At 41.0% G+C, this 18,087-nt stretch overlaps 1 protein-coding gene across 5 annotated transcripts in view; it reads right to left on the bottom strand.

Annotated features, from left to right (window-relative positions):
• Window positions 1-18,087, bottom strand: part of PLXNB2 (plexin B2) — a 640,303-nt gene that overhangs the window by 181,197 nt on the left and 441,019 nt on the right. For all 5 annotated transcript variants that reach the window (XM_069229655.1, XM_069229656.1, XM_069229658.1 and 2 more), the window contains 2 exons: window positions 16,549-16,650; window positions 10,856-10,945 (listed from right to left, as the gene is read on the bottom strand). In XM_069229655.1, coding sequence (XP_069085756.1) covers window positions 10,856-10,945; window positions 16,549-16,650 — 192 coding nt within the window. The remainder of the gene's footprint in view (window positions 1-10,855; window positions 10,946-16,548; window positions 16,651-18,087) is intronic.

Below are 18,087 nucleotides of genomic sequence, written 5' to 3'. Positions count from 1 at the left end.
AATTGGGTGTTTGTGAATGATTTAGAAAAATCCTGCCTGGTGAGACATATATTCTAAAGTCACAATTTCATTCACCCTGTCAGGCCTTTTCAGAAGATGATCCACTTTTTCCACATCCTTTTGGAAGTATCTGCCTTGAATCCAGAAGCAAACATAGGCATTGTTTATGATTTTATCTAGATGATGCTCTTGTCTTTATTTCAATTCAAATTCCACCACTCTTGCGTATTTGGACTCTGAGAGAATAAGGCTTCATCTCCTGTTGTCAGAATAGATGGTGGTTCACCTCTTTGATACATGATTGGAATTAACCCACTGTTCCTTTAGATTACAACCAAAGGTTCAACAATGAAGTCACCTTAACCAGATGGAACTTAACATTCCTATCTTGCTGAAGTTACCAAATATCTGCCCACAGGTACAGTTCAAACACCAGAAAGCTTCAGCTTGTGCGCTCCATTGGAAATATGTTGAACCTGGACTTATTGTTCCTACAAGTGAAGATGTTATGCACTTTGAACTCGTACCTGGCATATTTTAACAAACAAATAAGCATTTTACTCTCCTAAATGTTGTGGTTGTCCGCTTTACAAATGGAAGGGTTAAGTACTAATGCAGTATTGGCACTGACAACCAATGCATCCATTCACAGACTTTCTAATGTATTGTAAAGCTTGAGGAGCCTGCAGGACTAACATCGAATCACATGGGATTACCTTTACCTCTGACCAAAGGCCCAAGTCAATAAAGGGATAGCTGGCTATAATTCAGTCAGCTATAATTTTTCCTTGCCAGAAGTAGAAAATATTTGCAGAAATCAACATAGGACGAGAGCATGTAGGTAAAAAAACAACATATTCCTTAATATAATTTCTGGATAATCAATGAAACAAACAAGCCATGCGCGAACTGGGCAGGTGATCGCCTTGCTGATATTTAAGTGACCATTGTACTTTATTATTTCTTCCTAGTGTTTGATGTTGTGTTTTATAAATACCAATGCAACACAATACAAGATCCTCCAGAGATGATATTACACCTGACAAAAGTCAGTTATGTGATGGGCTTCTTTGCCAAACTGTGGATCCAGTTATTCACAATCAAGTCACAAGCACACATCCTTGTGCGGTCCCCAAGGGTTTAGCAATACTGTACAATAGTGGAGACAGAACTCTGTGTGGTCCCTGAGTGTTCAATACCACATCCACCCACACACACTACATATGATCTGACTTTGGTTACCATTTAACCCTTCTTAATGCAAGTCATATTGAGCAGCAACTGGCTACCTAAATTAGGAACCGTTGATATTGTAGTGGGCTTACTCTACTGTGGTGATGTAGTGTTTAGAGTTTTGACATGCCATGGAATGCAGTGATGCCATATGGAGCTGCATTCCATGTGTGTCAGTTACCCCCGGAGCCCCTGCTGTAAAGAGGTACTGCTTGATTGGTAATAAACTTACTTTCTACCACTACAAGTGTGAAGAAGATTACTACAATATTGTGGTGACGAGCGGAGAAAATCAGAACCAAAAGGATGCAAGGGCTGAAGGGTGACTAGAAACTTTAAGGAAAGAAGGTGGAAGGCTGATGAGTGTTACATAGAAGGTGAGAGGCAATGCTTTAAAAGGGGGGGGGGGGGGGGGAAGGGCGAGAAATGTGTGGCAGGATCACTTCTAGCCCAAACTTTATTTAACATTTTTTGACTGTGTTTATGAGGCTTTGTGTGAGGGGCACAGTGGTCTCTGCAGTTCGGTAACAGCACCCTCAACACAGAGCGAGACAGACATAAGCTCAATTAGTGTGTGCAGTACATCGGAGGTCCGTGTAAGCTGGCAACAGTCTAATCGGGTGGCCTGCAGCTTTTCTAAGGCAGCGCACACAGCTGCGAAGCGTGTACTTGGCAACAGATTAATCAAACAGCCTATACATGCGGCCTGCATCATAAAATGTAAACAAAGAAGCAGCTCTATCTACAACACACCACAACAAAGGGAAGTACTCACTAGAGTGATACTATCCCTTGTGGAGTTCCTTACTACTTCTCCTCGCGTGCTATGTTCAGCATGAACGTAGAAGTAGAACTACAGAATAACACTTCAGAAAGAAAAAAAACAGGACTAACACCTTACAAGGAATAGAGAAAGCTGGCAGATAGTGCTTTATAACCAGAGATCTGCACGCTCTCTTAGGGATAACACTGGTCAAATTAGTGATTTGCCACTGTTTAAAAACGAAGTGGATGGAAGTCATTCTTCACTCAGCCATTTACACGCTTATTATGACAATTCTGGAGATTAACCTTCAGCCATTTGCACGCGCCTGTAAAGATGTTAATTGTCAATCAGTGATTGGCGCACTTTTTAAAAATGAATTACTAGATGAAGCAAATCACTCATCATTCAGCAAGTGAAGTATTTATTATTAGTGTCAATCTACCACCTTGTAAAAAATTTGTTTATTTACGTATTTGTTTACTTAAGTGTTATTCATTCTGGTTTCATTTATGTTCAAGAAAATGCAGAATGTTCCACTTCCTGCTCCTTTCCTACAGGAGTGGAATTTATGGATAAGATCCTTCAAGGCACGATTAGGTGCAATTGATGCACAGAAATAATTCAGGTCTGAAAGGAAAAAAAAAAGTCTAATGTATTATTATTTGGAAGTTGAGGGCCAAAATGTATACAATCATCTACCGGAGTACGACCTACAGGGGATGAGGATGTTGATGAATTTGATACAGCTGTGGCACAACTAGATAAGTATTTCTCTAAAAAACAATATAGAAGTTAAGATATTCTTCACAAGAGTACAAAAACTTAATGAGCATTGACACATTTGTCACAGCATTGAAAATTTTAGCAGCCAATTGTGAACTTGATAATTTTATGTCTGAATTAATTAGAGATCAACTGGTGGTGAGGTGTAGTTCAAAGAAAATACAAGAAAGACTGTTAGCTTGTAAAAATCTTTCTTTGGACAAAGCTATAAAAAAAATTAACAATATAGAAGGTTTTTGCAAGAATGCAAAGTTAGTGGAATAATCTTTTGCCAAAGTTTGTCTCAGGAGCGGTAACTGGTAAATCAGACCCAAAATCCTCATCAGAGAACAAGAAAGCTAGAAGATTGGAAAGATCAAATACACTAATACACCAGTTACAATAAGTATATTGTTACAGATGTGGTTTTCCAGCTCATGTGTCTTCTTTTAAGAACTGTCACGCTCAGGGACAACAATGTCAAAAATGTGGATAAATTGGCCATTTTTAAGAATGTGTACAAGTGGTAAGAATAGGAATGTGCATCGTGTACTCAGTGAAGCATATGAGGACAATGATTAAGATAACCATGAGGAATGCAAGGAATTAGTTTGGGGAGTGATATGTGAAGGCATGGAAGAAACAACATATTGCTGACCCAGATACTGAAGTTACGATTGAAGGGGAGGCCATTAAATTATTAGTTGATACAAGAAATTGTATTGCCATTGTTTCACGAGAATAATATGACAATACATGGTCAAGTAAAGTCTTATTCCCACTGGGCATTCTTACAGTGGTGTTTTGAAGGAAGCAGAGTGGATTTGATTGGTTACTTTTGGGCTACCATTGAAACTTTGGGGGAGTCGATTAAAGGGAAGGTGTATGTAGCTAAGAAAGGCATTGTGTTCGGATGGGTGCACCAAGCAGAATTAAAAATGACAGTAAGACCTAGTTTAGATCAACCCATCATAATTGAAAAGAAAAGAATTGGATCAGTGAGTAACAAGGAATTTTTGGGAAGAAAAATCTAGTAATGTGTTCAGAGAAAAATTAGGGAAGACAACAGACTAGTTATACCATAAAGGTTTAACAAGGTGTACCATTCGTGAAACACAAGTTACACAACATTTCCGCCTGTGTGAGAATACACCATTCTGAAATGTTAAAGGACAGGTATGAGCAAGTTGTTATTGAAAAGGTAGAAGCAACATTATGGTTGTCTCCAATTGTGTAGTCAAAAAAAGTCAGGTGAGCTAAGAATGTGTGCAGATATAAGAAGTGTCAATGGGGCCATTTGGGTGGACAATCTGATTACTAAGATAGGACATTCTCGCTGGTTCGTCCACTGGATTTAAGAGCAGAATATCATCAGATGGAACTGAAGAAGGAATCTCAGCATGTGACTGCTTTGTCACACCAGAAGGTGTCTCATTTTTGCACAATGCCATTCAGGCTGCAGCAGCGTTTCAAAGACTAACATGAAGTATGTTCACTGACCTTCCACAAGTAGTAGTTTTTCAAGACAACATTTTAGTATTTTCAAACAGTGAGAGTGAGCATGACAGGGTGTTGATTGATATGCTAATACTTGAGGAAAGAGGGATCACACTGCGTAAAGACAAGTGTATTTTTTAGAAAATAGAAATTAAATATCTTGGTGATGTCTTTTTAGAACAAGGAGTAAAACCCAAGCCTAGTCTAATGAAAAGCATAGTTGAGACACCAGCACCTAAAAACAAGGAGCAATTATTGTCTTTTTCAGACTTTGTGAGTTTTATGCTAAATTCATGCAAAATCGTGCAAATACAACTGAATAGTTCAGAACTCACACAAAAAAGGAGTTGATTCTGAGTGGTCTGAGACTTGTGAAAATGGTTAAGGAGAGATTGTAAGGGCACCTGCTTTATAACCGTTTAAGGGTTTGCAACAGTTGTCACAGTAAATGCATGTGAATATGGATTGGGAGCAATTTTGTCCCGACTGAAAGTCACACATGAGAACACTGTAGGTTTTGCTTCTAGAACATTATGCCAGGTGGAGAGAAAGTATTCGGTTAGTAAAAAAGAATTACTGGCATTTTTAAGGAGTGTAGAGAAATTCAAGTCGGACCTAGGGAAGGCCGTTTGTGTTAAGGACTGGTCATCATTATTTAGTGGACAGGTTGTCAGGAAGGAATTTAACATTGTGACTACAAGAATTGCAAGATTTTCCACAAAGATTGTTGGAGTTTTATTTAACAGTAGAATATATTCCAGGTAGGAAAATTCTAGGGCAGATAGTCTTTCAAGACTACTTACGGAGGATATGGAAGATTATGAATGGGAAGTTGAAGTAAGAGTGTTTTGTGGCTAAGGTTAGAGAAGTTAGCATTTGTAAAAAGGAGGAAGGCTAGATCAAGGCCATTGAGGATGACCAGATTCTTAGAGAAGTAGTTTTGCTTATAAAATCTGGACGGCCAAAAGAGAGAAATCTGTCTGAAGATTGCAGACGAACTACTTGTCGAAGGTGGAATGTTAGTTTGTAGGGATAAGTTGGTTCTACCCTTATGTTTCCATGAGGCTCATGTAGGACAAATAGGATCAAAAGTAACTAAACGTAAAGTGCAGGATGATTTTTGGTGGCCAAAAATGGACGGTGATGTAGAAGATTTTGTAAAGAACTGCATAAAATGTAGCGTGAGTGACAAAGTGTATCATATTTTGCCCAAACATATGAAATACTATATAGTCATGATCGATCATCTGTCAAGGTGAGTTGAGGTGGAACCAGTCAGTGAACAAACGACTAAAAGAGTAATTGATTGTTTTCAGAAGTTTTTTTCCTGAGAGGGAATTCCAGGAGAAATCCTGACTGAAAATGGTGTTCAGATTACCTATGTGGAGCTGACCACTTCTCTGAAGAAACGTGCTGTAAAGCATGCAAGAACACCATTATACCACCCACCAAAGCAACGGTAAATTGGAAAACTTCAATAGAATTTTAGTAAAACGTGTACAAATCTACATGTAGAAGTAACATGGATGTAAGTAAAGCAATTAAGGAACTGGTTTGGTTGTATCACACCACACAGTGTTACTAGGAAAACTCCATTTGAATTAATGAGGGAGAAAATCTGCCACAGAACTTTGCCCTTTTTTGATGATTAAGCTCTTCTCAAAAGAAGAAGTTTGTGAGTGGTAGAAAATAGCTGAGGAAAAATCGAATCAGGTTAATTCTAATAGATTAAATGCTGAGAAGAATAAAAGTCTGTACATTGAAAATAGGAGATTGGGTACATGTCAAAAATACAATCTTAGTGAGCAAAGTTCTAAGTTTGAGGAGCCCGCAGAGGTGTGTGAATTACAAAGCAATTCTGAGATATTTTCGGATGGCAATTGGTGAAGTAAATCAAGAGTTGCTTTAATTCTTGGTGACTACAGTCAAATTCGGTAAAGAGTAAATATTGATTAAAATTTGGAAAAAGATGACAATTCTGTGAGTAGAAATACTTGCAGTAGGTATGCACCCAGAAAATTACACTATTTTTTCAAATAGATACAAATGTATGTTTATTATACACAGTATTCCTTTTACATAGTTCTTTCTATCATTTTTTATCCTCAGCAAATCAGTGGGTTGGGGAGGACGTTGTATTATAAGTGAGTTTAAGATGAAAGTTATGAAAAAAGAGAAAATGGGGTGGGTAGTGTATTGAGTTTTGACATGTCATGGAATGCAAGTTTAAAGTTGTGTTTATGAAAACGGGGAGAAAATTGGTGATATAGTATTTAGAGTTTGGAAATGTTGACTTGCCATGGAAAGCATCAATGTCATACAGAGCTGCATTCCATGTGTGCCATTACCCCAAGGGCCCTTGCTGTAAAGACGTACCGCTTGATTGGTCATAAACTCACATTCTACCACAAGAAGTGTAAAGATGATTACAACATGTACTTTACAAACCACAGTATTTCCACCACCACTAGCATCTCATTTTATGCTGTTAATGATGTTAGAAGGGAAAATTTAGTTTCAAATGTTCTTGTTGCTGTCCCATCTCATCCGCCCTCCAAACTGTTGTACTGCACTGGTTTCCAAAGCAGCTTATAAATGTTCATAACCTTTAAAATAAAATCCTCATAAAACAAATTATTTCCTTATATGTACTCACTTTTTATTAATGCACTTCAGTCCTCAAATGTCCCAACACACTGTTCATAATTGGAATTATGATGCTTTCATCGACGATGTAAACTGGGGACTACCGCAAATTAAAAATTAACTTTTATCGTGCTAACTCTGCCATGCGGAAACAAGGTTTACCAAATGAAATAGTAGGCAACAGTGGACAAAGAACAAAATAAAAAAGGAAATCAAGTCTCCAAAGCAAGCACCACCACAAACCTGCCTAACTTTTGATTCACAGGTAGCCAGTTTAAACTCGCACAAAATCGTAATGAAAATTTTCACCATCCAACAACCACTAGGACAACTCCCATAACGTCTCAGCGTGATACTACATTTTTGGTTCATGTCTTGACCACTTCAAAATGGAGTATGCAAGCCAGGGGCGAGCTCAAAGCAATTTCAATGAAGAAATATCAAGTTACTCAGCTGAATATTTTTGCTTTTTTAAGAATGACATCCGAGAAGACGTAGAGGGTGCCCTGGACCACGGTGTACTTCCCTCACAGTCGTATGACTATCCCTAAAGGAGAAGCTATCCAAAGGTGACAAGCTCACCTTTGTGCATGGATGTTTGAGGCAACAACGAAAGGTGGAATCCCGACGTCTTCTACAATGAAGCTTTTACAACGAAACTGGCATTAGCACACCAGTTTCTATAACGAAGACAAAAAGAAGACTGTCACAGAACCATAAAAATACAGGAAATACGAACGCCATGTTAACGCGTTCTTTTCTAAGGATTACCGTTTTAATGCCAAATAGTATAATATGCCAGTTATTATTCAAAAATAACATAAATGCAATCAAACATTTACACTTACTTTTTCACACTTGGAAAGGGGTGAAATGAGCCAATCGGCACATGCTGTAAGTTAGACATTTAGTCCTTTCTTACTCTTTAGTTAAATTGTCCAACGTTCAGAGGCCACGGCTTAATATGCATGTGATACGCTAGCAGTCCCCTTCCAGAACAGCTCCAGGCCTCTGAACAGGTTTGTGTCCCCACACCGCTCCCCATTCTGGCTATTTTGGGCTTGTGCAGCTCACCCGTTCCCTATCCGTTCTCCTCGTGAACGGGGGAAATTGGCATCTCACAGCTGCAGGTCCCGGATAATGCAGCACATAGGCTGTCACTGCTGGACTGCCACATCATAGCACGAGCTGCTGCACAATTCCCCCAGGGGTCCGCAGCAGCCACCTCCAGGATATCCTCAGGCCTCTGGATCATGCAGTGGTACCCCCCCACACCCTTAGCCCTAACACCGCACCGTCTTCAGCTTTGTTAGCCATAAAACTGCCCCATGCCCCAGCCCCGAGCCCTAAATCTGTCAACAAAGCGCAACCCCCCCCCCCCCCCCCCCCCAACACCCTTAGCCCTAAAACCACCCTTCCCCAATGTTAAAGAGTGGCGCTAGGTGTACTGACATGCACCCTGAGCTCTAAATCAGATGCAAAATTCCTCCTTACACCCCACAATACCCTTAGCCCTAAAACCATCCCTACCACAGCTTCCCCAATAGTAAAGAGTGGCTTTTGTTGTACTGTCATGCGGTGAGATGCCATTCGTTATAGTAAATGATTCAGCATAAAGACAAGCGTAGTAAGGACACCATCATGGAGCTGGTTTCGTTGTAAGGGCTATTCGTACTGCAGCCTTCGTTAAAAAGGATGTTTCCCTTGTGAATGGGTGTCTGCCTCCAGTAAGGAGTCGGTAGCTTTTCACAGGTTTGTAACCACAAATGCAGTTATAACCCATTCATGTATACTATTTGAAATTGCAACTAGAAGGGGAGGCCATTGTCTTGACCCTCTCTAAGTGAGATTCGGAATGAGCAGATCAATTCTTCTAACCAGAAATGGTTTTTGCACTTATAGAGTAAAAAGCTAATTACCAGCTTCAAACCCTATGATTTTGCGAATAGTAGGGTTTGTGACCAGAAAGTGCTTTGTACATCTGACCCTATGTTCCACATTGGAGTACACACTTCTTGTGACTCCCTGATTGCCTCTAAATCCTTCCAATTACCATCTATAATGACAAAAATTGTGCCCAATTATATTTTATTGGCATGTTCATTGAGTTGGAGCTCTAAGTCTAGTCAATTTGGGGAGGTGATTGGCAGCTTTATTCTTTAAGAATTTATTGGCCTTCATAAACGCTTCCAGAAAAAGCTTTTTTTTTTTTTTTTTAAATGTAAGACCGCAAACAGGAGCAATCTCCTACAAGTCTGAAATAATCAGTCATCTTCAACATTCAACTATGTTACAGGAAGCGCAGGATGCATTCCATCTCCGTAGTGGTCAGCTTCTCCAATATGCAGAGGTGGCAGCCACAGCCAGGCAACTAGGGCCCTCATTCCCAAACGTCCCGGAACCGACTCAAACAGCTTTTTTTGGGGGGGGGGGCTGGGCTTATACTGTTCACTATTCACAGGCAAGAAAACGCAACCATTGCCCATTAAAACCACATGGCAACAACTTACCAACCATCCCTTAACCCCTCAGGACTGGCCCAAGGTACATGCAGCTGTGAAAGAAGTGGTAGTTTGCACCCGCTTCAAGCAGATACAATACAATTACATACATACGACAAACCTCTCCCCCAAGCATTTACATGCTATATACACCACCGGGGATCAGAAATGTCAAGATGTTCAGTAGAAGTCGCAGATTTTCTCCATATGGTGTGGTCCTGTTCTGTATTACAGAACTACTGGACATACTCGCTCGGCTGTGGGAGGCCACAGGTTGGGAGATACAACAATCGATTGAGAAATGCCTCCTGGGCCTGCTCCCATTAAATAAGACCAAAAACGAAGACGTTCTGCAATATTAGGCCTTGTTGTGGCAAAGCGCTGCATAGCTATATACTGGTTATGTCCAAGGCCCCGACCACGGAAGCATGGAAATCGGACATGACTGAGTGAGCGCGACCAGAAGAAGCCCATATGCGGCAAACGAGGAGAGATGCAAAAGCACAAGGTGTGTTGCTGGTGATTTGTAAACACTTGTTAAAACTATATGAAGGCTACAGCGTTGTTTATTTAAATCAAAAATAAACTTTAAAAAATAAAATCAACTATGTACAGTAAATTAACCTGGTGTGGGAACCACTTTGCATATCAGTATTATAGGTATAAACCAACCCAATGCAGAACTCGAGGGAATAAAATGATCTCACACAGTCTGGAGGCTACAAGCTTGTATGCTATACACTTTGTGCATGTGGTCTCAAAGAAATGTGAAGTACAGTAGGGAAGCAGAACAGTAAAGACGTTTCTGTTTCTAGCAATGTATACCGGCTACCTTAAAAAGATCAGAAATTATGTGTATTCTGAAACCTCTCAAACAGAGGTGTGCCAATCAGGTAGGGTGGCTGTCGAAGTAAAAAATATGGAGGCATAGACAAGAGACTGCTGCAGGCCGAACTCACCAATGCACTAGAGAAAATCTTCAGCTGATACTCACGGAAGCATGGCTCATGAGTAAGACCATAAAATTAACAAAACACTACGAAACCAAAAAACTGCACAGCAACTTGTCCTCACTTGTCCCGTCTTTACAGATAAAACAGGGCTACTTATGAGCCGTAAGGCATAGAAGGAAAGCAGTGATACCGATCAATGTGTAAAAAAGAAAAGCGGAGAAAACACAGAATAGAAAAAAAAAAAAAGTAAATGATCGTGATCCATGAATTTTGGGCTTCCCCTACTTCCTAGTCTTTTCTTAGGAATGACTCCGGAGGAAAATAAAAGCCCCATTAAAAATATTTTAAGATACGTGGGCTAGGAATTCAAATAAGAAACTGGTGCACAGTGAACTCAAAGCGCAAAATCACATTTCACAAACTATCACTATTGCAGTTTTTTCACATACTGATAACACGCAAGACATTCTAATAATTTTAGATCAAAAAAGGTTTACCTTTGGAACATTGAATGAGAATGTCTCACCGTCTGCTTCAACATCACCTCTGATTTTAAATTCATCGTTTCCGAGAATGAAGATTTCCCCCTGCAGCAGACAGAGCAATCAATGGCTATGTTGTACAACACACAAAAATCAGCCACTTGGTACCCTGAAGAATAAGCTTGTTACATGAGTTAAAGAAACTACTGGCAAACAAAAAAAAGGCAATACAAACAATTTTAAAACAGATTAACAACCTTTAAAGAAATACCTTTTTTTCGAGAACACAAGCAATTAGGGTACCTGCTGAGGAAAAATTATTCTCATAAAATTTTTTTTTAAAAAAGTCGAGTGATTTCAAACCACTTTACATCTGTATTTCTGCAATTAAAATTTCTATTATCCTACTTTAACTTACTAAACATATAAACATAATTAAATATAAAAAGACTTGCTAAATAAAAAAAAATCTAATTGCAAACTACTACCAGAGTAAATGCCACAATTATTAAGCGCTTGTATCAACTGTGAATTAATTCAGGGAAAAGCTTTAAAACAGCATATTATTATAGCAATATAACTGACTGCTGAAGACTACACAGGCCAATAATGGCCCTCTGCTTGAGATTTAGGGCCGAAAGTGAGGTAGTATTAGGCAGAGCTCTTCAGTTATTTAACATTAACCAACTGATGGTAGACTGTTCTAGTTTAAACAAGGAGAAGACAAGCATTAAATGTTGCAACCGAAGGCTTGTCCTGCCGCTATTTGACGTCCACTTCAGTCATTGGAGTTACTGACATTCTACATTTCCTCGTTATCCATACCTCTGGGTAGAATGTCAAGTCCTATGCGCTTGTCAACACAGAACAGTTTAATTCCCTGCATCAGGTCACTCCGCACATTCAACTACTATACCCTTTACCTGTGGTCCACCATTTACATGTTTAAAGGAGAGCTTCTGTGATGGGCGGATACAGTGAACAGAGGTCCTGCTCGCCTGCCACATCAAGGCAGATCTGCAAACCCCATAACAAGCACTAGCAACATACACAGTACAACACAGGGACTATGGGACTGGAGTGCAGCTCCAGGCTCTCCAAGGTCACGCCTGACAAAAGCAGGACATTATATTAGGTAGAGTGAGAAGGGCCCGTCCATCCTCCAACGGTTCTGAATGTTGTAAGGTTCAGTTGCCGAGTGCCGTATGGCACAATCCTGCTTATGATGCTTACGGTGTTTAACAGTCTCTGGAGCAAGACATCCCACTAGGATTAAGATCAACTGCCTCCCTCACTCATGGTGCTTTAGTTTACATACTGGTTTATATCTGTGGAATGATGAGGAAGTTATCACATGTAAGGCACCTACCACGACCTTCTAATCAACATGTTAAATAATTGATTGAATGATCTGTCTTCCAAGAAACTCCGGATATTAACTACTTTATAAGTATGGTTACGCTTGTCAAACGTAATAATGTTTAACAAAAAACAGATGCACACAGTGAAATATAAAATATTGCAGTTAAAGCAAGAGCATTCACAGGTACGAGCAGTCATGTAAGGGCTTGCAGAGGGGTTACCATAGTGGAAACTTTATATCGAGAAGTTGGAGTCGTGATATGGCATCCTAGTACTGAAGACAAACTTGGCTCCACAGTAATATCGGTAACTCATCTTTCAAATCCTGAGCCGTTTAATGGTTTGGAGTACATCCATGAATAAAAAGTATGCATGAGTGTGTATGTATATATGTATATGCTTTTTATAATGCGAACCGACCTAAAAGAAGCTGAGTGCTGCACAGAGTCAAAGACTATCATAAATTCAACAAGTGATAGGCAAGTAGCTGGTTTGTGGCTGACAATGCTTTATGATGTAGTGTTCTTTAAAGAAGTAAGCCTTGAACCTCCTGAAATACTTTTTCTGTATTCTGAATCTGCCTTTGAGGCTATAAAGATTAACACATTAATCCAAAATGAAGATTTAAAACTTGCCTTAAGCCAAATTCCTTGAAACTAAGGCCCTCATTACGACCCTGGCGGTATAGAACCGCCAGGGCCGCGGCACGCGGGAGCACCGCCGACAGGCCGGCGGTGCCCCGCGGGGCATTCTGACCGTGGCGGCTTAGCTGCGGTCAGTAAAGGGAAACCGGCGGTCTCCCGCCGGTTTCCCGCTGCCCCCAGGAATCCTCCAAGCCGGCGCAGCTTGCTGCGCCGGCTTGAGGATTCCGACTCCCCCTCCCGCCATCCAGTTCCTGACGGTTCTCCCGCCGGGAACCGGATGGCGGGAGGGGGAGTCGCGGGGCCCCTGGGGGCCCCTGCAGTGCCCATGCCAATGGCATGGGCACTGCAGGGGCCCCCGTAAGAGGGCCCCTACAAGTATTTCACTGTCTGCTTAGCAGACAGTGAAATACGCGACGGGTGCAAATGCACCCGTCGCACCTTCCCACTCCGCCGGCTCTATTACGAGCCGGCATCCTCGTGGGAAGGGAGTTTTTCCCTGGGCTGGCGGGCGGTCTTTTGGAGACCGCCCGCCAGCCCAGGGAAAAACTCATAATACCCTCCGCGGTCTTCTGACCGCGGAGCGGTATTACGGAGGGCGGAATTCTGGCGGGCGGCCTCCGCCGCCCGCCAGAGTCGTAATGAGGGCCTAAGTCTCTCATCAAAGGGTGAGTTCAAGTGAGGATGTAAGCTTGCAATCCCACATTTGAATGTTCTGGTTTTCACTATATTTTATCGATAGCATTCTTTATTAGCAGGAGGTTTAATCATTTTTGGTGTTTATGAAGGCTAGATCTGTTTCACAGGTGGTATTGCTGCTGTGGGTGCAAGGGCGAGTCTGGCACAGTGAAGAAATAGAAAACAGGGAACCCAAAGCTTCTGTTTGCATCCAGAGCCCACAGACGGTAAGCGCAGGGAGACCGTCAATGATAGTAAGGCGTATGTTTACTAAAATGTCTTGCAACAGCACAACAACCACATTTGCTGCACTGCACGAGAGATAAGGGAGCAGGCCAGGCCCATATATAAATGGATATGGCACTGTCCTGCTCTTTCCCTGGCGCGGATGCATAATTCAGAGTGCCAGTGCACACACACCTTTGCATAGTAGGTACAAAGGTGTCTGCATCATGTCTAACGAAGGTTTTGAACTTGAAGGTTACCTTTCAGTTACAAAACACCATGCCTAGACAAATGTTTGAACATTTTCGGCTTTGCGTGTGTGCTGTGCAGGTCACATGTAAAGGCGGAAAATATTGGAGGCACATAATTTTTTGCCAGATGCAGTCTAGTATTTAGTTGATCGGGGTTTGCACAAACGACGATGGGTGGTTAGTTGGGAAAACCCTCTAGGTGCAAAGTAAGGCAAAGCAGCAGTAAGCACTGCTTTGTATTAATTTCAGGCGACTTAGCAGCGCAAAACAAGTTGGGCACTGAAGAAACGATTTAAAATCGCCATTTTGCCCCACTTTTGTGCAGCAACCCCAGAGCAATCTATTAGTATACCCCCAAAGAAACCCAGGTGGAATAGGCATTGAAAATAATGGATGCAGCAGACAACTAAATAAAACTCAAATATCGAAAAACGACGCCCTTGCTTTACATAACTTGGCACCAGAAACTATATAATAATGCAGCTCAACAATAACAAAAAAAAAAATAATAATAACTAACTAGGCAAATGCATGTACGTCAATATGCAACCACATTCCTAGTAATACTGGCGGGTAAGAAGGCCTGTGCAGGGATCCAGAAATGGTAGACTTACTCTTGAAATCTATGGCCTACTGGGGCAAGGAAAATAGAGTGGGACAGGAATATATAGAAGCAAGGTGATGGAAATGCGTGGGAATAAGTTGAAAATAACTGCATAGACTGAATCATGTCAGTTACTGGCAACACAGAAGGCTACCATTTAGATATGCCGATATGGAATATAAGATAAAGGTACTCTCCTCGTAAATTATCTGCGTGAACTTGTGGGACCCCTCCCTACTCCTCATGAGTTGCTTGAGTTGTTACATCTATACAGTCAGGGGCAGATTCTGGATTTTAGAGATCCGAATCCAAACTACTAAAGAGCTGTGGACCTTGAAGCAATGGGTGCCTGCCTGAATATCACAGAGAATGAGCCACAGGTTAAGAAGGGGAAATTATTGGGTGGATGTAAACGTAATTCTAGAAAGAGGGTGTAGGAATACCTGGTCTTGTAAGAGGAGTGGAGTCTTATTTATGGGTGCTGATGGCCCCTGGCTTGAGATAATGGATTCGTCCCAGATGGGTCTGCTTGCGACAGGCAGGGGAGCTCACCAACAGTCTGAGTCACCCCTCATGAGACTCAGATGAAGTAAACTATAGGGTGTAGCCCCAGAACAGGCATTCTTCAACCAGTCAAAGCAAAAGAGAGGTGTCAACATCCTCCTCCCAGACAATAATGAGACGTGAAGAATCACAGGGGTACCGGGGCATGACATCACACGACATCCCGAGGCGGGAAACTGCCAAGCATTTGGCACATGTAATGGGCACAATTTCATTCAAAACAAGGTCTGATGCATGTTAATCAACAACAACTGTTAATCAGCAAACCATTAGCTACTACAACAAGGCAAAAATAAAGGAGTATCTATAACAGTCAGATAGGATAAATCACTGTGGTGGCAGAGAAGGCAGCAGAATAGGGGCCATAACTGACTGCCATGATCAACAGCTATCCTTGTACAGTAGATGGGGAAGAGGAATAACAAACTCAGAACCACTAATTTTACTCCCATAAAGTGTATTCTTTCAGAAAAAAGCAGTGGTGGATTCCTGGAGGACCTTTTATCTTGACTGAAATGGCAACTAAGATTTTTCAACATCATATAAGGTGTTACGGAAAGGCAGGAAATTGGCTCGTCAGCTAGGATGAAAGCGAAATTCAGCAGACAGTGTAGTTCTGAAATGTAGCTTCCAGAGGACAAATTCTGTTTGGTTTCTGCCACGCATAGGGAAACTACAGATTAGAGCACACCCAAAAAACATACCAAGGCAAAGACATGCTCCCGGGACAAAGACGGACAAGTCTAGAGCAGGCCATCTACTGCAGCACTGGACAGTCCATTACACATACCCAGCTGAAATAAGGTCATCCATTTGGGCACTGCAGCCTGAATGTTGGAGATTGCCCAGGAGTGCATAGTGCGTGAGGGGGAGGATGGACGGGAAGAAGAGTAATATAACCAGCAGAAACAACAACCTTAATCTGAAAACCGTGCCATTACAGTTTAAAAATCAGACGTTTCCCTCCAATCTATTTTTCAGCAACAATTCACATCTTAAGAGGAAGACTTGTTCGTATATAGACCACAAGTTCCCATCAGTTCTCTTTTCCCTGTGCATTTGTTTGTGCGTATGGCACAACACAGGCAAGACCATATTCTTGGTAGAACTAGAAGGCAAGCTGGCGAAGTTGAGCCCTACACATATGAGAACTAGGCAGTCACTTGGGATGTCAAGTTGAGGAGGCATCAAATACAAGGCAGGAAATTAGAACAAAAAAAATGGAGCAAAATGTGGGCTGGTGACCGATTTACCAAGGAAGCCAACTGCTGGCTGTTAGTATATGACTGTCCCATGATTTTAGTCAAATATACATTTCATTGAAAGGCTGCTGCCTTTCCGGATGACGTGGCATGAAAGGATTAAAGGCTTTTGTAAGTTTACCTGGTAAGGTTCAAGATTCTTTCCTTTAAATGTTATGCGCCTTTCAAAGTCCACTGGTATTATGGCAGGTTCTGGATCATAGAACTGTGGGCAGCTTTCCTCCTACAAAAAAACATGTTAAGCGTCAGTGTTCCTAAAGGCCTACAGATGACAAAACAACGGATTAAAGGATAAATGAATCCAAACCAATCAAACACACACACCTGAAAACGAGTTAAACCTAACATTTAAAAAATAGCAAATTTGCCTTACATCTATGCTTGCAATACCCAGATGATGGACAATGTTAATTACTCAAGTACATATCCTTATCAATTCATATAAGTTTATTTTAAGCACAGCTGTTCATAAAGACATAGAAAGAAAACAGTGAATTGTCCTTAACGCTCGCAGTACATATCATGCTTCTGATCTCAAAACGCAACAAAACAAGCACTGGCAAATGCAACTAGTCTGGATTTTTGTTAGGGGGTGTGTTTGGTAACAGACAGGTAACTGTGTGTTCATCCTGCTGTTATACAAGGAATATCCCATAAAGAAGCAACACCCTGGGCTACTATAGCATGGAAGCTGTGTAGGGCCCCTTTCATGAAAGGACTGCATTAGCAGTGCTAAGTTGTACCCTCAAAGAAGACTGCTGTGAGAAGGAGTCAAAAAGAAGAAAATTGCTTTGTACGTGGTGAACTTAAAAAGGTATACATGGGTGCACGTCTTTACTTGGAGGAGAAAAAAAACAAATGCAAAAAGTTATTGTGACAGCAAAGTAGAATAAATGAATGTGCAAGGATGATTAATGAAAACTCATAATGAAAGGCTAAAGCAAATGAGTAGCAAGTACTTCTTACACAAAGACATAAATCAGAAATTAAAGTGTTGCTCTGTTAGTAAAAGTAAATATATTAAATAAAAAGCATGAGGTCTCAAGTTAGACATGTATCTGCAGTCAAACAAAATAAATGCTTGATGGCTTCAATACTAAAACCTAACAGGAACCCAAATGGCATAACATAATCCTTCTTAAACGGCCATGGCCTTGACGGACAGCCGATCCAAGCAATGGCAAATCATGAAAAAGGACAGCATGAGGTATGAGAAAGCTACCTGTAGCCGTACCTAAGAATAATAACGCATTCAAAAGGGCAGGCCATTATAATATTGTACAGAGCAGTGCTCGTCATAAGCTGGGCTACAATACCCCAGAGAAATCCTTAGCACATTAAGTCCCTCTCAAGGATCGAAAATGCGCGCTCAAAATGCGAGGAGGATATTTCTAATCTTCAATTCTTGTTTTATGTAATTTTCCTCTGCTACAATTTCCATTTCACATAAATACAACAAATGCGCATTTCTTTAATCTTACATTTACATGATAGAGAAACTGGCCATTTCTTCTTTCATGCGAAATGCCACGGAAAAACAGATTGTCAAAAGTTTTCATGCCTGTTTTTCTCCCATTTCTGCTCTTGAGCAAAAACGTTTTTTTTTTTTTTGAGTGTGCCAAATGTAATCAAATCTCTGATGATCTCCATGGTAAACAGG

Source organism: Pleurodeles waltl, chromosome 4_1 (assembly GCF_031143425.1).
Source record: "Pleurodeles waltl isolate 20211129_DDA chromosome 4_1, aPleWal1.hap1.20221129, whole genome shotgun sequence".
Classification (NCBI taxonomy): Eukaryota; Metazoa; Chordata; class Amphibia; order Caudata; family Salamandridae; genus Pleurodeles; species Pleurodeles waltl.
The sequence above is the reverse complement of the archived record's forward strand: the minus strand, read 5'-3'. Positions and strand labels throughout refer to the sequence as shown.